Here is a 23,909-nt window from a genome sequence, read left to right as displayed (position 1 = left end):
TTGCGGAGAGAGGAGCTGTACGCCGTGTTACGATGGGTGGGTGCGAGATGATGGAAGGGAGGGAGGGAGGGAAGCAAGTGGCCCAAACCGAGTAAGCATAGGAACAAGAAGTGAATCGACGTTCTAGTTCAGGAATCAGAAAAAAAGTGAGCTTCGTATCGTTTCCCTCTCTCGCCTCTCACTATGTGTGTATGTGTACCGTAGTACTCTCCACTGTCGTCCGTGAAGAGAAACCCAAAATGAGGGAGAGGTAAGGTGACGTTTTGTGGCGTGAGACGGGGAGAAGGGGTGGGGGTGGGGGCTGTAGTGATGGCAGTGGTGACTTGAAGATGCGCAATGAAGTTCAAAAAGAAATGGAAAGTTGAATACTTGTGTATGCTTGTGTATGTGTGTGGGGGAGGGATCTCTTCAGAGAGGAGGAAGGGTGGAGGGAAAGCGCGACTATTCAAGTGTTCGCGTCCCGAGAAGCGAGTGCACCAGGAGCTCATGGCTTCCGACACGGAAACCGACTTGATCGACACTAGCTGTAAACCGGAGGGCCAGGACACCCAACACATGCTGACACATCGTCTGTTCCCCATGCGCATATTTTCCCTTCTCCAGGCTGTTATACTTGTCTTCTACGATCCACCGTTTCCACTCGACTTGTTTCGACGCACCCCCTTTGCTGTTAGTGGAAGTATTATGGCCTTTTCTTTTTCGATGCCCCCATTCTCTGCGATAAAACGTGAGCTCAAGTCCCATCTACAAGGCCTGTCACACGTACATCTCGTGGTGCGAGACGGCGGTGGAGACACGCGTTACAGCGATGCGCCAAATCAATTATCTGAACACGGCCTCTGCCTGAAACTCTCTCCACCTCCGTTCTGCAGGTTGCTTCACAGCCGCCCCACACCACTGGACAGCGCGAGGGCCGGGTGGGATGCATTCGAATCACAATGCGACTCTCCGCATCGCATGGATGGTACAAACGTGTTCACTGTCGCAGGTCTCTCCGACGCCACCCAGAACCGCACCGCCGGCATCAGTAGCGATGAATCGCTCTGGCTTTACCATGTTGTGGGCATTTGATCCTGCCACCACCCGAAGTGATTCGGCGTCGGCAGGGGATAGGGGGTAGGGGGCTGCGTGGCTTTCCCTCCACACTGAGAGTGGGTGTACTGGAGTCTGGATACCACGCGCTGGGACCTACACTGCCATGCGGGTAGCAAACATGTTCACTTTCTCGTTCACTGTGACGCTCTCTACCACAAGTCATCACACACACCCATGCATACACGACGACAGCGCCCACTCACCTTCGCAGGGATAAGGCTAATAACGTGGCCTTCTGGGGCGAATCGTCTGCCGCCGAACCGGGCCCTGCGCCCAACAGGCCTCCCACTGTCCTACCCCGCCCCTCCTCGGATACGTGCCTCGCTGCCGGCGCGAGTCGGACTGCTTGGGCCGGCCGTGCCCAGAGCCCTGCGTGCGGGCGCAGGCGTCGGTTTCCGGCCGCGCGGGCCGGTGTAAGGGGGGGGGGTGGGGCGTCGCCTCCGCGCACCCCGGACGGGCGCGGGGGGGGGGGCTCGGCTGCCTTGCCAAAGGGGTCTTCCCAGACCTTTTGCACTCGGCCTGCATGCAATATTTCGCCTTGAGTCTCTTCAAGCTGCTGCATTCCATAGGGTGATGTGGAGGCTCTGCACATGGGAGTCAGGAGGACTCAACGGGCTAGTTCGGGGTGTTGGCATCACGCTTCCGGCATCTGTGCCTCATCAGCCGATTCGGCAGGAAGGGGCCAAGCGAAGAGGGCAAACAAAACGACAGCGCGCACAAATGTGCGCCGCCACAAGAAAATCAAACCCCCAAATGCAAGGAGAGCAATGACGTACCTCGCTCGGTTCTCGTTACCTCCCGTCGTTACCCGTGATCGCCACAGCAAACAACGGGAGCAATTGAGACGGGAGAGGGGTGGGGTGGGGGTCGGCGTGTCGGGCACGGGGAAGCCAGGGAGAGGAGAAGAGGCTTGGGAAGACCGAGAGAAGTTTCCAGGATGGGGTACTCGTACAGGGGCACACGCGCAGGGAGATCCGCGCAGGCGGTGAAGAGGGACAAGACAATCGGCAGCGCACTTTTTTTCTTATATTTCAACATGACATTCTATCATGAGCAAGTGAAAAGATATACGCATGCAATCACAGCTCACCTACCTCTGGTGCGCTACGGCTGTGTCAAGGAGCCGGGCCACCCAACACCGTTTGGCGTCGTACGGCCAACTGCAGTTTTACTGCATACAGCGCGGGCTGTGCCCACGATTGCGCTCAACATCTTCGCAGCGCAGCACAAGCAAAAAAAAAACAGGGAGTGGAGACATAAATTTTCTGAATCGCCGACACGATCTGTAGTGAGCTGGTCCAAACGTGGCCATGATCACAAGCCTCTTCCGCACGGCGCCCGCCCAGGCCTGTCCTGCCGGCACCAAGAGCCTGCAGCTGTTACCCGTGGGCAGGCTGTGCAGGCTCTTGGCTTCCCAACAGAGTGTGTAACTAGGTCCTGCTATCACGCACTGAGGTGGTCGGCATCGTCCGGGAATTGGTGGCGCACAAAAATACAGGAATTTACTGGAGATGGCCAAGCCACAAAAAAAAAGAAGGAAAGAAAACGCGTTGGCCATGGAGAGGAGAACATCTGAGAGGGTTATGTGAAGAAGTGTGTGACACACAGGGAGTTGAGGGAAGGAGGGAGGAACGTGAACAACTGACCGCCGTTGCGAAATTCATCTACGGTTGCGCCTCATCTCTTCTCCCCGCCACTGCGTTCTTCCTGCGCACGCTCTCTTTCACCCCCTTCCCCCAATCCTTCGCGCTTTCACCCGATGCTCACTCAGCCATGTCACACCCTCTCTTTACGTGGCGTCATGAAGAGCGTCGGCCCGTCTCGCCGAGGGGCGCATCTACACTTTTGGCCCGCACTGTTTTGTCCTCGCTGCCGACAACGCCCTCCCCCTTCCGAACTGCGATGAGACGAAGATAGATGCACTCGCGAATTGAGCAAAACCGAGACGAAAAAACGAGCGGAAAACAACAGTACCCATCGGAGAAAAAAAAGAGTCGAGATGGCGGCGCTCAGGAGCACGCACAACGCCACTGCTACTACAAAAATAATCACTTCATCTCTGTGCTCTCCTGTGTGTGTGTGTGTGTGCCGCCTGTGCTTACTGAGCGTTCTCCCTTCATCGTCAGTAACATTCTGCTACAGAAGGAGAACCATGCGCCTCCTCTACACGCAGATGATGCAGACGCTGGCACGGACACACACGTTCCCTCTGTGCTACTCTCCCGCGTTTTTTTCTCTTTACACACTTTTCGTATTGTTAGATATACAGCGACTGAGGATGGTAGCAGTGGGTGTGGATGAGGTGGGGCAGTAGCGGCGGACTACCACACATGAAACGAGCTTAAAGAGAGAGAGGCAACAACGACGACAACCGAAACGGGAAGAGAAGAGGACATGGAAAGATTCTTAGCGCTTCTTTAACTTCTTTTATTTTCAAGCGAACAGAGAAAACAATGTGGGAAGGGAGAGGCAGAGAGAGGGAAGGAGGGAAAAATGGAGAGAGAGTGAGGGGGGGGATATAAGGGCTTACACGCACGTGAACAAACAGAACAAGCACAAGCCGCTCATCCCTATCTGGAGAGACCTACACACATGAACGTATACAACTGTCAACATCACCGCAGAATGCATCAAAAAAACGTCGACAAGTACAATTAGGCCAGAGAGGGGAGAGGAGGAGGAGGAGGAGGAGGAGGAGAGAGAGACATGGCCAGAGAAGGAAAGCGCGCTTCATGCGCGAGTGCCTACTGTACACGCTGCGGTGTGAGATAGGGGATGGGTGGATGGAGGGCGGCGCCGAACCTTTCCTCTACACTGCGTCCTCATTGATTGCTTACATACAATTCCCTCCCGCCTCAACGAAACAGCGCCACACGCATCAGCCGCAGCGTCTGGAAGGCAACAACAAAACCGAACAGACATACCTACACACAAACAGAAAGGAAGATGAGAAAGCGAAAAGAAGCAACGCAAAAAACGTATGAGAAGGGGTATTACGAAACATATATACATACATGCAAGAGAGAGAGAGAGAGACAGAAGCTTCGGGGCATGATAGGCAAGACTGCTGACGCTGCGGTGGCTCTTTGGTACATGCGGCGTCCACCTATCCTCGCGCCTTCTAGTTCTATCTTTCCATGCGTCCATTGCCTTCTAAAACCTTCTTTTACCATTAGTATGCTACGAGGCGTTTCGCTTCCGTGTTCGGCACACGATGCCGAGCGCGAGCGCCGTCCGTAACCCCATCACTCGCGATCCACATTGCGCACAGCATCGTTGATCGTCTGTGCCAGCATCAGCGCCGTCTCATGCGTCAGACCTGCCATGTTAGCGCGACCCGACAACGTGATGAAGATGTTGTGATTTTGGCAGTATTCGCACTGCGCCTTCGACAGCCCGAGGAAGGAGAACATGCCAATCTGGTTGATGACGTGCTCCCAGCTCCCGGGCGTCTGCAGGCGCAGCAGCTCGTCGTACACGGTGCGGCGCATCGTACGGATGCGCTCCGCCATGGCCGATAGCTCTGCCTCCCACTCCTTTCGCAGCTCGTTGTTGCTCAGGATGAGGTGGGCTAAGCGGGCACCGTGGGCCGGGGGGCACGTGTACTCCTCACGGATCAGCGAATCCATCACGCTCTTCACATCCGCGCGCTTCGTCTTGTACTTGAGGAGCAGCGACAGCGTGCCTGCACGCTCGCTGTACAAGCCCATGTTCTTGGAGAAGGACTGCGCCAGCAGTACCTCGATGCCGCGGCGGGCAAACAGGCGGGCAGCATACGCGTCCGTGTCGAGGCTGCCGCTCGCGTAGCCCTGGTAGGCGGAGTCGAAGAACACCTGATGGCGCTTGGCCAGCATCAGTGACGCGATCTCGTCCCACTGCTCCTGCGACGGGTCCACGCCGGTGGGGTTGTGCGCGCACTGGTGCAGAATGAACACGGAGCCGTCCGGCGCCGCTAGAATGTCCTTCTTCATGCCCTCGAAATCCAGGCTGACCGTCTTGGGGTCGTAGTAGGCGTAGGTGCAGATGTTCTTCCAGCCAGCAGCCTTCACGATGCCGTAGTGGTTGGGCCACGTGGGGTCGGAAAGGTAGATGGGCGTCTTCTCAGCGTCGAAGACGCGAGTCAGCAGCTTTGCGCCGAGAGAGACAGCACCGGTCCCGCTCAGCGTCTGCACCGCAACCAGGTTCTCCAGCGCGACGGTATCGCCGTAGATCATCTTTACCGCCTCATCGATGAAGGGCTGGTAGCCCGAGATGGGTAGGTACTCGTAGTCGAGATTCATGTCCAAAAGAAGCCGTTCAGCCTTGCGGACCACGCGTAGCGGGTAGGGACGGCCCTGCTCGTCGCGGTAGGCACCAATGACGAGGTTGGCCTTGGGGCCCTTGGCAGCGGCGGCGCGTTTTGCGAGATCGAAGATGACATCGGGAGCTTGTCCCTGAATCTTCTGCCAGCGCTCCGTCGTGGTCATGGCCGCCTGCGTGGACATCTTTGCTTGGTGGATGGAGGAAGAGAGAAGCTTAGAGGGGGGTGCAAGGTGTGTTAGAATTGTTTCGGGGGGTGGGGTGGGGTGGAGTGGAATAGCGTGGCTGTAGGGGAGGGAGCAGTAGAAGGCTATAAAGGATGAGAGAGGGAGCAGAGTGATGACTGCGGAGTTTGCGCAGGCAGGCTCATGCAGCGTCTTAGTGGTGACGATGCAGCGAAGCTTGTGCGACGACCTCCCCCCTTCCACACACACGCCGTCACCGCACCACCGGCGGCGGCGTGAAGGATAAGTGGGAAGTGGAAGGCCGGTGGCGAAAGGGAATGTGTGTGTGTGTGGGGGGGGCGCCTGCCATCCTGCTGGAAGGCTAATAAACAGCAATACACGCACAAGTTCCCCCTGGAATGTAGCCACGTAACGAGAGAGACGAGCTAGATGTTGCTCACGCTAGCTCACCACCCACACACAGTGTTGTCGCTCAAGTGGCGAGGGGAGAGTCACCAGCACGTGCCTTGGTTCCGCTCTTCTGTATGTATTCTTTTATTGCCTTGCCTTACTTGTGGAAGTCATTCAAGGAAAGCAGATGCGCGCTCACGAAAACGACAACCGACAGCGCAACGACGACGCGCTGCGTGCATCACGAGCACGCCGCTCTCAGCACATCTTCCAGACGCTCCGTCTCCGGGACACCGCCATACTCTAGTGCCATACGGCGTTGTTCCTGCAGGACCGCCACGAGGACGTCCCTCTCGGTCCACTGCACTGCGGTGGGAGCGCCTGGGAGCCGTCGAGTTCCCAGAAACGACGCCACGGACAACGCTGCGGTGCCTCCACGGCGAGGGTTCGCGTCGTGCGCGATCAAGGGGAAGAGCCGTTGTCGTGTCAGATGCACACTCGCATCCGCGCCGTCTTTGAAATTGCCTTCCTGCGGTGCCGCCATCTCCGCCGATGCACCTGCGGCGGTGCTGTCCACCGCCTGCACCGGACCCTTGCCGTCTGTCGATGCAGACGCTCCAGTTAGATGTGCGACACCAGCTGCCGCCGCGTGCGTGCGCCATGGTACAACGTATCCGTCATTTAGCACCGCAGTGGCGGTACCAGCGCTGGCAGAAAAGGACTGTCCGCCCGAGTACGGGCCGAAGGACACCGATGCTTCCATTGCACAGCTGCTGGCCAGAGTGGCCCCGGACGCGCGGCTCGTGAGGGAAGTGAAAGACAACGCCTCCAAGACGCGCTCCACGCTGGATAGCGACTCGCCAGAGACCAAGAGATCGACTGGCGACGCGCCATCCGCCGAGATCGGCACCGGTGGCGCAGCTGGTGAAAGAGGTTCGCCGTGCAGCGAATCGGACACGGCAGCTGTGTCACCGAAGATGTCGCGTAGAACATCCAAGACGCGCTCCGTATCAATTGCAAATGACGCGGTCGATTGCGTCACAGGAGCACTTCCTTTCTCAAGGGAAGCAAGAAGCTGTGCGCACGACTCCCTCGTCAGTGGCTGGGAGGCGATTGGTGATGCCGCCGTTTCTGCCGATGGTCGAGCCGGGGCCGCGTGCTTCTGCTGCTGGACCGACCCACCAAAGCCGTCGTCGTCGTCGGCACCCCTGGCAGCGTCTTTGTTGCCATCAGACGTGGGCGGGGATCGCGTCTGAGCCACCTTGCTGTTGTGCCAAGTTGCACCTGAGGTAGACGTGACCGGTGCAGCGAAATCAGGCAGAGCGAGCGAAATGGTGTTGGCGGCAGCAGCCGAGGGGGGATTGAGATGGATGCGGAGCGCGGGGCCGCTGTCGCCGCCACTGCCGCCGATAGCCACCGCATTGGCGTCGTTGGTGCTGCCTGCAGCTTGCACACCAGCACGCCGAGACTGCATCAGCGCTGCACGAGACGCCAACCGCTCCTTTGTGAAGAAGACGCGTTGCGCCCTTTCCGCGGCGGCGTGGTGTGCCTCCCCTTCCTCTCCACTCCCATGGGAGGGCATTGGCACGACGGCTTCCACCTGCTGCCGAGCGTGCGTCGCGCACGACTCCGTACGCGCGTCCTCGCCAGTGCTCACCCCACTCGTCTTGCTCCGCATGCTGTCGCTACCACGTGACCAGGCCTCCCAAACAGGGGCTCGCAGATGCACCGCGACGCCAGACAGCGGCGATGACGCCTGCGCGCGTGCGTTTCTGTGCCGAAAGCGGAAGCGAAGAACGCTTCGCAGCACCTCCGCCTCCTCTTCATCCACTATGGGCACATCGGCGACCTGCTGCTGCTGCTGCTGCTGATCTGACGGGCCTCCCTCCTCGCCGTCTTTGTATTCCATGTGAGCATAGTCGGGCGAGAAGAAGTAGTCGCTGTCTACCCACGGCGACGGAAGCGACTCCACAAAGTGCGTCGTGGCCGGGGAGGCGAAGGTGACGTGGCGCGCTGGTGCCCTCACAGTCGCCTCGACTGGTGACGGCGCTGCGGGTGCCGGCGCAGATGATATCGGCTCGCCCCACATGTCGTCGTCCTCGGCCACCGCTCCGTCCATCACGGCCGGACAGGGCCGCTGCGGCTGCTGCTCTGCGCCGCCGAGAATCGACCAGCTACCATTCGCCACGGTCGTCACGGTGGGGTTCGCCAGCAACCCATCGGAAAACGTGCGAGATGAGGTGGAGCCTGACAAATTGCCGTTTGCGGTGACGGTGTCAGGGCGCCGGGCAAGCCCGGCACGAGCGTCGCCTTTTTTGTGCACATCAGACTCGCTGAGGGGCGGACGGGTGGCGGAGTTGGCGGCGGGTGCCAAAGTCACCGCGTCCCCGTATGTCTGCCGCTGCGCGGAAAGCGGCAACGAGGAGCAAAAGACGCCGCTTCCGCTGCCGTTTCTACTACCGGCACCACCGCCAGCGCCGGCGGCGGCCGTGCTGCCGGAGGTTTCCTTGCGAAGAAGGGAGTCTATGGAGTACGCCTCCATTAGCGGATCGTGAGCCTCGCCGTACTTCATGCTCCGTATTGGCTGAGGTCGCACGGCAGTGACTGTCGCATGAGCGCCGGGTGTATGCGTTGCTGCAGCGGCACCGTGCACAGACTTCCCATTTTCGTCGTTTGAGCCAGTCGCGCTGTAGCCCGGCGACTGTGGGTGGGGGAAGGAGCGAAATCCCGAGTCTTGCTCTGGAGCGGTGTTGAACGACGGCGGCACGGCCAGGGTGCCGGGAGCGGAGGTGCCGGAGAGGCGGTGCGCCGTGAAAGTTTTGTCCTTCAGCACCCCAGCAGCAGGAGAGGGCTGCACATCACTCCGTGCAGCGAGACTGCCGACGCGCCGGCTGTTGACAAGGCCGGCGCCCCTCGAGGCATCGACCCCAGCGTCGTGCCCCGTCGCTGCCGCACTCGCTCGCCTGAAGTCCTTCTCGCCTTTTTCCACGCTTGACTTTTCGAGCAAAGGCAAGAGACCACTGCTGCTGCTGCGAAAGTTGGCGTGGTCGCCCGCGACGGGGTTGAGACGAGCGGTCGGCGACCCCACGCCGCCGGCAGCTCTGTCTCCGTCGGGAGGACCGGTGAGGTTCTCCAAGGCGTTGTGATTCGTTGCGTCGATGAGCTGAAGCGGGAACGGCGTCAGAATCGCGGATTTGCACGGGTCCGGCGCACTGCAGTCCCTGCTGAACTGCATCTGCAACCTGTCTTCGGTTCCGGTGCCGGTAGTCTGCTCAAGTCCCTCGCCACTATTCCCTTTGCCTCCCGCTTCACAGGTATCGCGAGCGGCGGTTGATGCCGGCGGGGGTCGAGCACCCATACTGTTGTTGAGGTCTAGCATGGGCGAATGAGGCCGAGCGACGCCGGAGGACATGGTTGCTGCAGCGCCACTTGACGCTATGGAGAGAGTGGTGGCTGCGTCACTTTCGGCGGCCTGTCGCTTGCTCTGCGTACTCGTGATAGCGCCGCCGCCGCTGCTGTCGCAGGAGCTGAGTCCCAGTGCCTGCAGGAGCGGTTGCTTCATCTGCTGGCCCGCCGGGGCCCGCTGTGCCTCTTGCAGCGACACAGGGCCGACGTCGCCGGGAGTGGCGTTGGCTGTGGAGAGGGTTGTACTCAAGGTGCTGAAAAGGGCTTCAAAGGTGCCCTCGAGGCTTTCGTTATGCTGCCGGCGCGAGGGTGACTCTCTCAGGTTATCGACAGCCGCTGCGCCGGTACTGCTGGTCGTTATTCGAGTCGGTGTGTTGACGGGCTCGGCTGCAGCTCCTGCGGGGGAAGAGGTGCAGTTGAAGAAGGCGCTGCTGCTTTGCCGCGGAGCAGCCCAGCCACTGCGACAGCAGGCCGCGGCAAGTTTGCATTTATCCTCGTCGCCTGCGAGGTGCGGTGGGGAGGTCGAGGGCCCCGTGCCGTGGCCCCTGGGGGCGGAGAAGTGACTGCTGATGCTTCGGTCGAGTGTCATCGAGGCGCCGTTCACGGTGTTGCCGTTGTTGCCACCACCCCCGACACCACTGACGGAAAAGTCGATAGTGTGAGGGTTCGCATTCATGACATCTTTGCCGAGCACCGCGCCGCTGATTGCGTCGTTCAGGCGACCCTCCCTTGTGCCGGGCCCTTGCTGCTCAGTGTGCATCCGCGTGTGGAGCCTGGGCATTTCTGGCGAGTCCTTGACCGCCTCCGCGGTGACGCGAAACGAGCCCATGACATCTCCGCCTTCAGCAGTGGCTGTATCCACCGCCCGCATGCGACTTGCCAAGCCGGAGGTGTAGCTGGCCTCGTGTTCCGTGGCCGACAGCGTAGAAGTGGGGTCTTCCTGTGAGGGTATCTGCGGCTCGTTGTCGCGTGCTGACGAGGAGGGGCGCACTTGCGCGCTCGCCACCTCATGAGCAGGTCTGCACGGGCCTTGGAGAGCGAGGGGGTCGCTATCATGCGGGGGCGTCTGCAGCCGTGCAGCGGAACTGAGTAGCGGCTCACTAACGGCGCTCTGTTTGCCCGCCGCGACGCCAGTGATCTCCTCCGCACCGGTTGGAGCCTCACCCACATGCACCGAAAACCCCGTCGGCAGCAGGCGATGTGGAGACGAGTTGTTTCCTGGACTGAGGCCTGAAGATGGCGAGCTGGTGCTGAGGTAGTCGGTAACCAGGTTCAAGGCGCCGTTCCGCGGCGCAGCCGCGGCCGCGGAAAGGTCGTTGCGTACCGTCGCCACAGCTGTGGGATCGAGATAGAGCTGCAGCGCGGCAGGCACTGCCGTACACGCATTCTTGCCCCAAGTTGTCGGCGACTGCGCCGTAGCTGCTTGCGTCGCGGGTGCCGTCGCAGGACTATGAGCGCCTTCCGCCTCCAATAATGCCGTTGGAGGTGTCACAGGCGCCAACGCAGAAGGAGTGGAGCTAAGAGGCCGAGCGCAGGATGCACTCTGGTTCACTGCTCCACCATGGGTGCTCGGCGGATTATGGGATCCGGCAGTGGTAGCAGCGAGGGCATTCACCGTGCTACTGTGCGCGGATGGCGACGGACTCGCCACACACGGGGCCTCTGATCTCGGAGTCACCATCGGGAGCGGCATCTGCTCCGACTTGAAACTGTTGGCTGTGTGACTTGTCTGGCCATTTGCTCTGATGCATATTACAGGTGTTTGATGAGGGTACGCCGGCTCTGCCGACTCACCTGATGAGCTTGCCGCGTTCGACATTCGATGACGCAGATGGCGCTCTCCCTTGCTGTCGTATGAACCCCTAATGTGTTTCCTTGATTCGCTCGTGTCCCTGGCTTGGCTTATGTGCTGTCGCCCGTCGCTGCTTCTGCGGGCCAATGAGGAGGCGGCTTCTTCCCAATGGAACACGGAGAAGAACACACACACACACACACACACAGATACACACAGGAAAGAAGGCACCGCAAAGGTAAAAAAAAGAAGGGGGCGAAGAATCGAGCAGGCTTAAGGTGGTCGTGCACTAGACTCTCAATGGTAAGGACGCTTGAGGGTATGCGTGGGCGGAGTGAACCGCAGAATGAGGGGGAGCGTTTCGCGTCACGCGCCTTACTGACCGTGCGCGCACGAAAAAAGAGGGCGACAACAAAAAAAGTCGATCAAACGATGCACAGACCTCTGCCGGCGATTGAAGAGGGGGTGTGAAGGTATACACAGATACAGGGAAGCAGACAAATACACGGGTTGAGGATATCCGACGCACCAAGGATGCTTCACGCACACAACGCGGCTGAGGAGTAGAAGTGTGCAAGGGGGTGCTTCGCTTTCCTTCGTCCGCGTGAGGGAGAAAGCGTGGGGGCAGGAGGGAGAGGGATGGAGGAAGGGAGACAACGAATACCGAGGACCCACTAGCAAGAGTCCGTCTGTTCGCCTCGAACGATCCCGACTGCTGGTGCGGTGTGCGCGATCGTGCCGCCTACACCAAACTCATACACTGGCAGGAATAGAGTGCGTCTTTCACACACCGGAGCATCGAGGTGCGTACGTGTTGTGCTTGTGTGCACGGACGAGGGTGCGGAGTATGCAGGGCTTGCCAAATAGAATGCGGGCCTCCCTCTGAGGACACGGACAGTGGACATCACAAGAAGAGACCAGGCGGCCACTGCGGCCCTTTATCCAAGCGAATGAAAACTAGAAGGAACACTGGAGTGGAGAATGCGCATCTCGCTTTGGTTGAGCAAGCAATGCCCGATCAGCCCCCGATCTCGTCGCACCGTTACGTCTCGAGGATAGCGTTCAAAGGATGCATACAAAAAAAAATAGTCGATCGAAGGCACACACGCGCACGCATGCACAAGGATAATCATTCCGCAGGGACAGGTACGCACTGACTCGTTAGCGTCGGGGAAGAGAAAAATGCAAGGTGGAGAGAGGGCGAGAGTTGGTTGTCCGCATTCCCTGTCCAAGACACCCCTGCATCCCACTAGAGGGGGTGGCGGTCGCGGTAGAAGGGGTGTGAGGGAGCGCGCGGCGCCGTCTGAGAGCAGCGCCCGAGACTGCAACGAAAAGAAAAAAGATAAACGCACATAGAGTTGAACGATGTTGAGTTGGTGAACGCCTTGGCTTCGATGCAGTGCGATGCGCTACAGCGGGAGAGGAAGCGATGCGTGCTAAAATGCCGCTGGCTCGTCTGCCTCTTTCATTTTCCTTCTTCACGCGGCGCGCCAAGGAGTGCTGCCGCCATCGACGGCACACCCGTGCCCTTGTGAGCAGCTGTACGTGGAACAGAGCCTTTTTATCCTCTCTCGTCGTGGCCAGGACATAAGACCATAATACACGAGCACTGTTTTGTGTTGGAAAGCGCATACGTGTAGGGGGTGGGGGTCGACTCTCTCTTGTTGCGCAGCCCGTGTAGGCAGTGCCACTATACGCTCAAAACCACCGTAAAGGAGGGACGTGTGTGTGTGTGTGTGTGGAGGGGGGGGAGGGAGTGAGTTGTCGGTGTACCTGCTTCCTCACAAAACTGGAAACTGAGAAGTCGCATGGTGACACGCCTTGACTGCAGCACAGTTCAGAGGAAGCTGCACAAACGGCACTGTGAACAGGAACAAAAAGTACACGGAGTGGTTGCGCAGCAGTGAGAACGTACCGTACAGGATCGAGTACCGAAGAACGAAGAAATTATCACCGCACGTGTGGGCGCCCGCGAGCATCACGTAGAATGCCCGAGTGCAAGTGTCATGTCTGCGAGCAAAGGGAGCAAGCAGAGAAAGTACGCCATGCATTTACGGCGGCGACGGCGCGTCTTCGTTGACGCATCCGATGAAAGGGGAGGGGGGGGGAAACGGTAGAAGAAGGATGGCTCCAACGAAAGCGAGAGAGAAATGTGTAAAAGGCGAGGCGGCTGGAGGGTGGCACATCTTCAGCACCTTCGCCGGACATTTATTGTATGCACAAAGGCATGCACAGAAGGAGGGGGAAGGGTGTGTGAAAAGATAAAGTCCCAGCTCCATTCGCTTTTGCACCCTTATGGCTCCGTACCCTCAATCCCGACTTGTCTCGGCATTGTCGCCCCCCTCCCTCTTCACGTGAACGTATTCATTCGTGTTCCGCATTGTCCGATACTCATTCAGAATTCACTTACAACTTCAGTGGCACGCTCTGAACTCGCACAACTGCGGTGTACACACACACACACACACACACGGACTCCCCTCCCCTCCTACCACACGCCGCTAAACAGGCGCTGTTCGCAACAGCGATATGGCGGAACTAGACAAGAGAAAAAGAAAAAGGAAAGACAGAGAGAGAGGATGTAAAGAAAAAGAAAGACCTTTCCGCGCACGCACGTACGTGGTTCCGCCTGTGTATGTGTGGGTGCATTGCAGTGCAAGAGATGCGTGTGGGATGGTGGTGGCCGCGGCTGGCCTCTTCAGCTGCTGCACGGGCGTTCACCTCTTCGTCAGAGCTTACTCGCCATGACGGCTGAGCACCATGCGCAGCCGCTGCATCAGCTGCTGCTTCTCCGCGTGTGCTGGGGAGAAGTTGGCCGAGAAGGACTGCCTCTGGCGCGCTCGCAGTACCTCCTCAGCTCGGCTGAAGTTGTCCATGCCGCTTTTCGTGAGTCCTGGCCGGTATCCATCGGAAGCCGAGGCGCCCTGCAACGCGATGCCTGGCGGGCTGCGTGCGGGTCGCATCCACGACATGGGAGCGGGCAATGAAGGCCGGTAATTCTGGGCATTGGCGACGAACGATGCCGCTATCATTTCTTCCGCGCATGCACGGAAGGAGGTGTTGTTCGCCGTCGCGTAGCTACTCGTGTCCCACCTGCGACAGGCCCTGAGGCCACCAGATGGCCTTGCTGCGGCCTTGGTAGCGGCTTTGTTGCTGCTGCCGACACATCGGTGAGCGCGGCACCCCTCCTTCGGCGCGTGATCACACCCGGGAGGGCCCATGCTGCCGCTGTCCTCATCGCCGCCGGCGTCTTTGGGACGTACAGTCCCGCGCGACACGCTGTGAGAAGTGGCTGCTTCGCTGAGGAGGTCTTTGCTTGACGTGGTCTGCGGGAACTCTGAGATCGCGGCGGTGGCGAGCCGAAGGAAATCCCACGAGTCGTCCCATGCCACACCGCCAGTCCCATCCCCACGATTGTCGCTGTTCTTGAGCTCAGACGGGATGTCACTACGCTGCGCGTTTGCTGACCCGCCAGGGGCGTCGTCTGTCTTTGTTGCGCTCGGCAACGGAGTAGGATAGCCTAGCATCTGCTGGTTCTGCCGCAGAGACTGGGGCGAAGGCACAAGTGCTGACACGGGCACCCTGGTGCTGCCGGCTACAGAGTGTTTCTCTTGATACTCTCCTACGCCGCACGCAGCGTCATCGGACAAGGATGACCGCCTTCCCGCAGCAACCGCGGATGGCACTGCAGAGGACTGGACCGATGATTTCCCAAAGACGGAGCGTTTCAGCACCTCTCTTAAGCGGCACATCAGCTGCGCCTTCGCCGGATTCCTCGTCGACGCGGTCGCTGCGACCGCGCCGGCTGACGTTCCGGGGTGCGGCGGAACTGAGCCGCGCTGTGCTTGTTGGTGGTGCGCAATCAAATTCATGCCGTCACTGCCACCGCCACCGAGGCGATGACTGGCAAGCGGCTCAGACGTCACGCGCTGCATGGGGGCCACTACAGCTGTAAAATAGGCTGGCCGACCAGGTCCTGAGTGCTGCGGCGGAGAGGGAATGTACTTGAGCTGCGGCACTTCGACGCCCGCTTCTTCCACGCAGCGCTGTCGTGGCACTGGGGCGATTGGAAGAGTGGAGTTCAAGATACCAAACGAAGGTGACAGTGACTTATCAACCTCCGCGTCTGTCATCTCGCTGTTGCCACCCGCTTCCACTGCGACGCCTGCGGCGGCCAACGCACGCACCGCGCTGCTGCCGGCTCCGTGCGCCACCTGTAGTGTCAGAGAAGAGGTGCTGATTTTGGCGCCAATCGAGTGCAGCGGCGACGGCTGCACTTGCCCGTCTGCAGCGGCAGACGAGACAGGCGCGGGAGGGGTCGTCATGGAGGTGGCGGTGCTGGGCAAGTAAGGGAGCTGCAAGCCAACCATGGGGTCGGCACCAGGTGGCGGCGCTACCACGGCAAGCGGGGCCGACACTGCTCCACTGCTGCCGTTTTCCGCATTTCGCATCGCGGCAGGGAGAGGGGCAACCGGAGCGCCGTTGACGCCGTCCGGCAGCGGACATCTCGCAGCGGCTGCGCTCCGGAGAGACGCCAGATTGCTGTTCTGGCGGCTCTCCGTGATTGACTGTACGAAGGCACCGAACTCACCCCAGCGGTCATGAGCGGCAGCGGTGCAAGCGGCACCCGCACCCGCATCGGAAACACAGGATGCAGAGGCAATCGCGTTCGACATCGTAAGGTGGGTGCTGGCGCTGCGGCTGAAGCCGTGGCCTGACGCGTAGAGGCCGCCGCGCGCGGCCTCCTCTGCGTAGTGGTCCGGCAGCTTCGGCGGTGCAGGGGGCGACCTCATTGTCACGCTCTCGCCGTGCCCCCTGCTCCTCGGGCCATCACCGCCCCCGCACCCAGAGTCGATGATGGCCACGATGGGGGCACTGCCACTGTCCACACTGCAGCTGTCCATGCCAGCGGCATCGCCGCTGCACAGAAGAGAGGCGGTGTTGCCTTCCGCGTTGCCGTCAGCCCCAACGTCGACGGCCATGGATGGCGAAGAGGACGAGTACGCAGCATGCGCCGTGGTCGCTTGCTGTGATTTGTATAGGATGCTCGCCTCACTTTCGCTGCTGGCCGTGCGCACGCTCCTATTGTCTGGCGCGATGTTCTGCTGGTAGGCGGCCCCGAGCGGCGAAGAGGAAGAGCCAGACATCGTATTTACCTGATTGCTCTTCATATAAATACCGTGACGAGCCGACGTCGCCGCCGCTACGGGGCAACTGCTCGCGACATGGCACGCGTTCGCCGCGCCGCTGCCGCGCTGCGCTTCGCATGAGGTTGCCAGCTTTCCCCACCCGCCGCGGACTGGCCCACTTGAGGAAGCACTGAGACTGTTGCTTGCCTCCTCGTGCCGGTTCACGGCGTAGCTGTCGCACTTTGCACTGCCGACCGTCACGGACGCGGACGCAGACCCGCTGCCGAGGCGGCGGCCTTGTCTTACGCGCTGAGTTTCCACCAAACGACCGCGTGGTGGTGCCGAAAACGGCATTCGCTCACTTTCCTTCTCACCAGCTGCCGCTGCGGTAGCAGTAATCTCTGCTCCCTCCTGCATTTGAGTGGGGAGCCGCACGCCACACGTTTCGAGGTAGCGCTCCAAGTTGCCCAGCAGTTCTTTTACATGATTGGTGTACTGAGCCTCGGTGGAGCGGTAGTGCTGACTCTCGCCACGCCGCAGCTCATCGTGTGCACGTTGCAGGATGTAGTTGATGGATGTTGGGTCTGTGTACGCGTGCGCCATTACTCATGCGCGCGCGTGAGCGATGTGAGAGGCAACACAAGGGAGAGGGGGCAAGTTAGACCCAGGTGAGCTCGTGAGTACACCACTCAGGGAACGTCAAGGACACAAACACCCGGGCGCGCACACTGCCCGGATGTTTTACGAACACCGTCCACTAAGCCGTTGCTGAGGAGTAGAACAACAAAGCAAAACAAAAAAAAACAGGGATGAGGCGGAAGCGGCCAAAATGGAAAGAGCGCGAGAGAGACTAGAAAGCACACACGCACAAATAACGCCCATAAAAGGAGGGGGCGAAATCTACAAGTCTCTAGAAGCACACCCTACGCACTTTTGTCACGCTGCCCCTCCTCGCCTGTTTCGTTTTTTTTTTCTGTTCTTCACTTTTCGTTTCCGAGGTATTCAAAGAAAGAAAAAAAACGCGAACACCGCTACCACGACAGAAGGAAGGAAATAATACAAACAAAGAAGGAGAGGGAGGCTGGGTGGGAGGGAGAGGCCACCCAAAGACACGCTCCCTTCACAAGAGTGCAAGACCGAGAAGAAGAAAGCGGAACGAAACAAGCAAGCAAGCGAGGGAAACGCTTCAACTGTACACACGCCCACACCCACCACAGCAAGAGGTATAGAGGTGAAGGAGAGAGGGAGGGAGAGACGGGCTATTGAAAAATGAAGGGGAAGGGGGAAGAAAGGAAAAGAGGTTCAATCCGAGTAGCCGGCAGAACACCAGGTTGATTGTTGAGGCGTCTCGTACACGCCTGCAATAAATGATATATATATATATATATTTGATTCACGCTTGGTGGGAAAGGATGGAGCGGGCGAAGCGGAGGCGTGTACGTGTGTGCGGAAGGGAAAGAAAGAGAAGGGACGAGGACAAACAGACACTCACTCATGCAACACCGTAAATACACCTTCAAGCGCACGACGTGCTGTGCGCACCACCACCGCCAACACAGTCACCAAGAGCCAAACAAGCAAGATCAGCAACTAGTCTTCAGAGGGTAGAAGCGAAACCAAGACACGCACACTCACGCGAGGAGGAAGAGAGCAGAAAAAAAAATCAAGCGAGGCAGGATAACCAAGCAGGGAAAGACCAGTTTGGTGATGATGACGAGGAAAGCTAGGGCTTGTTTCCGAGATTATTACGTTGCGTGTGTATGTTGTTGTTTGTTAGTGTTGTTTCTCTGCTTCCCTTCTTTCTTCTTTCAGTCTTCAGGGAGGGAAAGCAAAGACGAAGAGGCACCACAGAAGCGTGGGGCAGGAGGAGGAGGATGGGGGGGGGGGCTGCGGGACAGGAGAAGGCGCTAAATGCATGCGTATGTGTACAAATTTGTACGAATGGGAAGGCATACAGAGGGAGAGCACAGAGGCAACGATAAACGGCACCATGCAACAGATAGATAAAGAGACGAAAAAAAATGCGGGAAGGCGTGGCGCCAGAGGGAAGTGACCGGCTGTTAGCCTAGCACGTAGCGCCTGGCACAGGTATCCCCCTCTCGAAAAGATGAAAAGCACCGGAGCAAGGGGCAAACGCGCGATAGGGACGATCAACAACGGAGAGGGCGAAAAGGATGTGGTGGACCCCTACGAGGAAAGTGGTGCGCAAGAGGCGGAGAGAGAGAGGAGGAGGGGGAGGGGGGCGGTGAAGAGTGATGGGAGGAGGGGAGGGGAAGGGACACAAAAATTTGCTACAGTGCTTCTTTCTAGTGTGTAAGTCACTAGTGCAAATACGTAGTAGAAACGACGCAGAGAAAGAGGGAGGCAATAATGACGAGGCGTCCGATTTTCCACGGGACGGGCGCAGTAGACGCACGCACACACACGCACAGTCACCCACAGGCCTTTATTTTGTTCTCTTTTTGGTTCTTTTGGTGAGCAAACAAACAATAAAAGCAACGAGAACAAGAGAAAAGATAAGGTGAGTGATGAGCGTCCTCCTCTACGCGGGGGAGCGTTGCTGCACCACCGCCTGTGCGAGTCCGAGACGCAAGTGCGAGACTGCACGACCCGGAGGAGGTAGGGATCGGGGCTGAGGGAGAGAGCGTCAAACGCTGCAGCGAGGTGAGAGCGAGAGAGGCAAGCGATCGAGAGGATGGATAGAGCCGGAGGTGCACCCAGCAAGGAAACAGCAACAAAAAAGGGCAGGGAGCAAAGGTGCCAATTCACGAACGACCAGAGGGCTAAGTAGGTGTTCCCGCTTGCTTTCTGGATACGAAGCGCGCAGAGAGAGAGAGCGAAGTGGCTGATAGATGAATGCATTGACTGATGGAGGTGTGCGGTGTGCTTGCGCGGGGAGGGGGGAGGGAGGAGGTCTGTGTATATGTGATGGATGCCTGCGTGCAACGGCGGAGCCACAACCTCCCCGGACGGTATCCAAAAGAAACGACTGTGGGAGTGGGGTGGACGTAAGGGAACAAAGACAGGAACGCCAACAACACGCACAAAAGGGCTGACTCCCTCTTGCTACGAGCCCAGAAGAAGAAAGGCAACAGAGAAATGAGGAAAGGGCGAAAGAAAAAAAAATGCGAATGATTCGGCGGTGAGGGAGCGAACATACGCGATAGGAGAAGTAACATGTGGGCTCACGAGTCGCCTCGGATCAGGGCGCCTGAGAGAGGGGGTGGGGAGAGAGAAGAGGTTAAGAGGCGGGCGCGCACACACGAGCACAGAAGGGAAACACACACGCCAAGCCAGTTCCTCTTTTCTTTTGTACGCATGGACTCGTATGCTTGCATTCATCGTGAGTTGATGCACATGGTCCTCACAAAGAAGCCGTAATTGCCATGACCGTGCCTACGTCAACACTCTCCTTGCCAGAGCTGCCTCACCCTCTTCTTCGTAGGCCGCGCGCGTTACGACCATGCTGCTCGCAAACGACGATATCTGCGCCACGTAGCTGGCCCCCATCCACGCCGCGTAAGCGCGCTGCTCTGGGGCGGACACGCAGATGCGCTGATTCGAGGAGCCGTTGGTGGACAACCCCGCGCTTCCGCGAATACGCTGCTGCATCTCGTTGAAGAAACGGTACCCGAAGCCAGCGCTGCAAGTCGCACCACCCGTCACGACAACGTTTCCAAGCAGCTGCGGCTGCAGTTCCGCAGGAGCGGCGGCCACCGCGTCCAGCACCACGTCAACCACGCCGCGGTCCTCACTCCCCATAAGGACTGGGTAGAAGAGCACCTCCGACGCTTGCGCAGCTTCCGCGGTGCCGACTTCGAGAAAGCTGCCATCAGGGAGCGTGAAGAGGTGGGAGGACGGGGTGCTGGCGTGAGCTGCACCGCTGCCGCCAGGCCCGCTATGCTGTGTGCGCTGAGCAGCGGCAATCAGCGCAGAGTTGAGCTCGGAAAGAGATGGCGTGGCAACGATGCTGGCATCTGCCGCGGCGAGGGAGGATTTGGTTGAGAAGAGCGGCGTGGCAGACACGCTGCAGCACGCCTCCTTGATCGCGTAAACTAGCTCGCGTTCTTGCTGGGTGCCGGCGCCAGCACCGCTACTCAAGCGGTTTGTTGCGGAGCCCAAGAGCGATGACGGCGCTGATCGCCTGAAAGCTGCCGTCGCCGCTGCTGGGCCGAGTACGCCGCTTTGGTACAGCAAGCGCGTCAAGTACGACGTAACGGCTGCCCCCGTTGCACCGTCCGCCTCTCGCTGGAGGCACTGAGGCAGAACATAGCCGTCGGCCGCCGCTGCAGTGCTCACAGCGCCGTCGCCGACGTCGACAACGACACCAGTTGTTTGCCCAGTGGCATACAGGGCTAGCAGCGGGCCTACGCCGCAGAACACACCGGCCGCACGAGGACCCACGCGTTGCTGCTTACCGCTGTCGCTCACGACAGCTTCCTGGTCGGGGTCTTCGAAGAGCAGCTCTGCCAACCTGGCCCGCTGCGGTCGAGACGCATAGGGGCTCTCGACCAGTGAGTAGATGACATCTTCGCCCTCCTCCAATGACTGTCGCGCCCCCAGAGACGACGACGGATGGACCAGAGCGCTCTGAATGCTCTGCCGCAACAGAGGGAGCGCACCGACCCAGTCCATGATGACCCCTCCATGCTGTATGGGCCGACTGAGCCGCAGCACGCCGCGCCGAGAGGCAGCGTCGCTTCCAACCACAAAACAGCTGGTGCTGATGCTGCTACTCTGATTGAACGACGAAGATGCCTGTAGTAGGCAGCGCGGGTATTTTGGGGTGCCGACAAGGGCGGGTGTGAGGTGCGGCGTTGCCGCGGTGTGCAAGCCTGACTTGATGGTGCGGCTGCCCAAGTCGAGAATGAGCGCCGGCGTCGAGGAGACGCCTGCTCGGCTAAGCTCCGGGGACGCTGTGGAGGATGCTGTGTAGTGGCGCTGCTGCGACTGCATCTCCGACTTTCTTCGCGACGGCGGTACACAGAGAGAGAAGGAAGGGATGAAGAGGAGCGGGTGCCAAGCGCATTGTGACTCAGCAGAGCGGCTTCTCAGCTCTCAGGTGGCGTAGAGGAGCCGAACAAAAGAAAAACGGAGTCGGACGTATGCATAGCCAACCAACCGGTACGTGGATACGATGTGGAGAACGAAGAAACACAACCGGTAGAGGAGAGAGGCGTGAGAGAGGGAGAGGCAGCCGCATACAGATTTCGACTAGCGTTTTCTCCACGGGCGCCGACTCGACCACACTGCCGAATGGTTCCTTTGCATGGTGCGCGTCTGCGTGAGGCCACGGAGAGGACGTACACGATCACGCAGGTGATTGCGGCCGCCACTCATGGCCATTGTGTTTCTTTGTGCACACCTGCCGCTGCTCGGCGATGGCTGCGCTCCGATCCCCCCCGCCATTGAAGTACGAGGAGAGACACATGCTTTCACAGGCGCAGACAGTAGAGGACATCACGTCTCGGAGAGAAAAAAGAATAGCAGTGCAAGGAGCACTTGTGCACTCGTGCTCCAAATACACGCACCTCGCGTACTGGCGAATCGCCGTCGCCGCAACACATCAGGGTCGCCTTGTACAAGACCTGAGAATAGCTTCTCGTCGAAGCGGAGAACACACACACACACAGACACACGAAGAAGCAACTTGTCATACGTGTGCGTGCAGTTGACGGCACCTGTCACCTTTTGAAGCGGTGCATCGCGGCAACACTACCATATCTGCCTTGGCCTTGCCCAGATCCACCAGACGCTTGTTCAAGCGATGCTGCCACACAGCTGATCATCCTACCGAAGGGATCGTGTCCTGCAGCGGCGAGGAGAACGAGTGGATCGCCGTTGGGGTTGCAGCCGCAATGACAGCCGCGCGGCCCCGCGCGTTCGAGCCGCTCCTCACCACCGCGACGTGCCCCTCGTCATCGTCATCCTCACCGTCACTGGCACTGTCCACGGCGCAACTCATGACATCCGCAGCTTTTCCAGGCAGAAAGCCCACAAGACGCCGACTCGCGCTGGAGGAGCGGAAATGGAACGAGCGGCAGGTCGAGTCTCTAAGGTGGGAGGTGTCCGGCACTGGAATGCCGAGCTCAAGGCGTTGCTCTTCAGCCGCCGCGTCGACACTAGTGCTGTCTGCGGCGCTCCAAGGACCACCTAGGTAGGCGCGCCGTTGCCGCGCGTTCTGTGCCGCCGCCGGCTCGCTGGACGGCTGCCGTTTCGACCCGTCGGGCACTTGCTTCGCATATTCCTCCTCCTCGTCTTTGTAATCCTCCGCTGCGGCCGCGCCCCCGACGCTCACGACCGTGAAGAGGGTGCGAGCGAGCGTGGACGAGGTCTGCAACATGGTATGCTGCTCCTTATTTTTGTGGTGGATTTCTTCAGCCGCCGAGACACCACCTTCGTGCCGGCCCTCCTCCAGCAAAGTATGCAATTCCATTCGAACTGCTGAGGCGTTCTTGGCGCTACCGCTGCTGTCGTACATAACTCCTCGCGTGCTCTGCACCCGCTGCAGGCGCTCTTCCAGCAGTGCTACATTGCGTGCCGTCTCCTCAGAGGTGGCGCCGTAGACCTCCTCCAAGTGAAGGCGCTGCGCCTGCTCCTGCTTCAGTGCCTGCCGCAGCTGTGCAATGCGGCCCAACAGAAACTGCTGCTGCTGCTACTGCGCCGAGACGGTGGCGACATCGCCGTCTCCCCCGAGCGGTGCCTGGCGAGGGGTGCTGGCGTTGGACGTCCCACTGCCGGAGGTGAGCGGAAGCGGTGGAAGCCGCCGGCGCTCTACTGATGCACCACTGGCTCGCTGCTCCACCGCCTCGACGCGCGCGCGCATCGCCAACAGCATGCGGTCCGCATTCTGCATGAGTTGGCCCATTTGCTCAATGACGCGCCGCTGCGTGATGATCTTCTCTTGCAGCTCAGCGACGGTGTCAGGCACTCGTGTGAAGCTCCCCGCCGTCGCTGCTGCGCCTGCACCGCTGCCGAGGCTTCCACCAGCGGCACCACCTCCGTTGCCGAGGGCATCCTTGAGCCGCTTGCTCGCCTTCTTCAAGGCCTCTACAGTGGCGCCGAGCTCCAGCACCTGCTCCTGCTGCGCCTTAACGGTGCTGTAGAGCTTGTGAACAATGACGTCGCCCTTCTCTTTGAACTGCCGCAGCGCGGCGAAGACCGCGGCGCGCTCGATGAGGACTTGCTCATAGGACGGACGATCCTCCGCGCCCTGCTGCTGCTGCTGCTGCTAAGACGAGAGAACCGAGCAGGTGAGCGTGGTGCCGGGGTGCGGCGACTGCCGCGGGTGCGAGCGGCCTAGCGACTGCTCGTTGATATTCGCAATGGCGCGAATCAGTTCTTCTTCATCTTGCCGCTGCCTTTGCATCAAAAGCTCGATTTACTGCCGCGTCTCGATGATGCTGCGCAGACGCGCGGTGAATGTCGCTGAGGCAGATAACGGCGAGGTGGAAAGTCGCGCCGCAGAGAGCTCACCGGTAGAGGGTGAGTTGCCCTTTGCGTACTGCGCCTCCTGATCACCGGGTCGGCGATTAGCCTCAGCAGAGAGCGGTCGACTTCCACCGAGCTTGATCGCAAGCGAGTCATGCGGCACATCAGGGTGACCTGGCGCAC

At 59.6% G+C, this 23,909-nt stretch overlaps 4 protein-coding genes and 1 pseudogene across 5 annotated transcripts; all 5 read right to left on the bottom strand.

Moving 5' to 3' along the window:
• Positions 1-4,340: 4,340 nt before the first annotated feature.
• Positions 4,341-5,579, bottom strand: LINJ_35_0840 (putative aspartate aminotransferase; the record flags this gene model as incomplete). Its single annotated transcript, XM_001468861.1, has 1 exon — positions 4,341-5,579. One exon carries the CDS (start codon positions 5,577-5,579, stop codon positions 4,341-4,343), a length of 1,239 nt encoding a protein of 412 aa, XP_001468898.1.
• Positions 5,580-6,210: 631 nt separating this feature from the next.
• LINJ_35_0830 (hypothetical protein, unknown function) lies at positions 6,211-11,193 on the bottom strand (the record flags this gene model as incomplete). The annotated part of the gene is made up of 1 exon (XM_001468860.1): positions 6,211-11,193. One exon carries the CDS (start codon positions 11,191-11,193, stop codon positions 6,211-6,213), a length of 4,983 nt encoding a protein of 1,660 aa, XP_001468897.1.
• A 2,708-nt stretch (positions 11,194-13,901) lies between these two features.
• On the bottom strand, positions 13,902-16,898 carry LINJ_35_0820 (hypothetical protein, unknown function; the record flags this gene model as incomplete). The annotated part of the gene is made up of 1 exon (XM_001468859.1): positions 13,902-16,898. One exon carries the CDS (start codon positions 16,896-16,898, stop codon positions 13,902-13,904), a length of 2,997 nt encoding a protein of 998 aa, XP_001468896.1.
• Positions 16,899-19,691: 2,793 nt separating this feature from the next.
• LINJ_35_0810 (putative actin-like protein) lies at positions 19,692-21,251 on the bottom strand (the record flags this gene model as incomplete). The annotated part of the gene is made up of 1 exon (XM_001468858.1): positions 19,692-21,251. One exon carries the CDS (start codon positions 21,249-21,251, stop codon positions 19,692-19,694), a length of 1,560 nt encoding a protein of 519 aa, XP_001468895.1.
• An 829-nt stretch (positions 21,252-22,080) lies between these two features.
• LINJ_35_0800 lies at positions 22,081-23,664 on the bottom strand (annotated as a pseudogene). The gene has a single exon. A coding segment is annotated over exon 1 (1,584 nt).
• Positions 23,665-23,909: the final 245 nt, after the last annotated feature.

The sequence above is a fragment of the Leishmania infantum genome, chromosome 35, assembly GCF_000002875.2.
Source record: "Leishmania infantum JPCM5 genome chromosome 35".
Classification (NCBI taxonomy): domain Eukaryota; phylum Euglenozoa; class Kinetoplastea; order Trypanosomatida; family Trypanosomatidae; genus Leishmania; species Leishmania infantum.
This window is presented reverse-complemented; position numbering and strand designations above follow the sequence as displayed.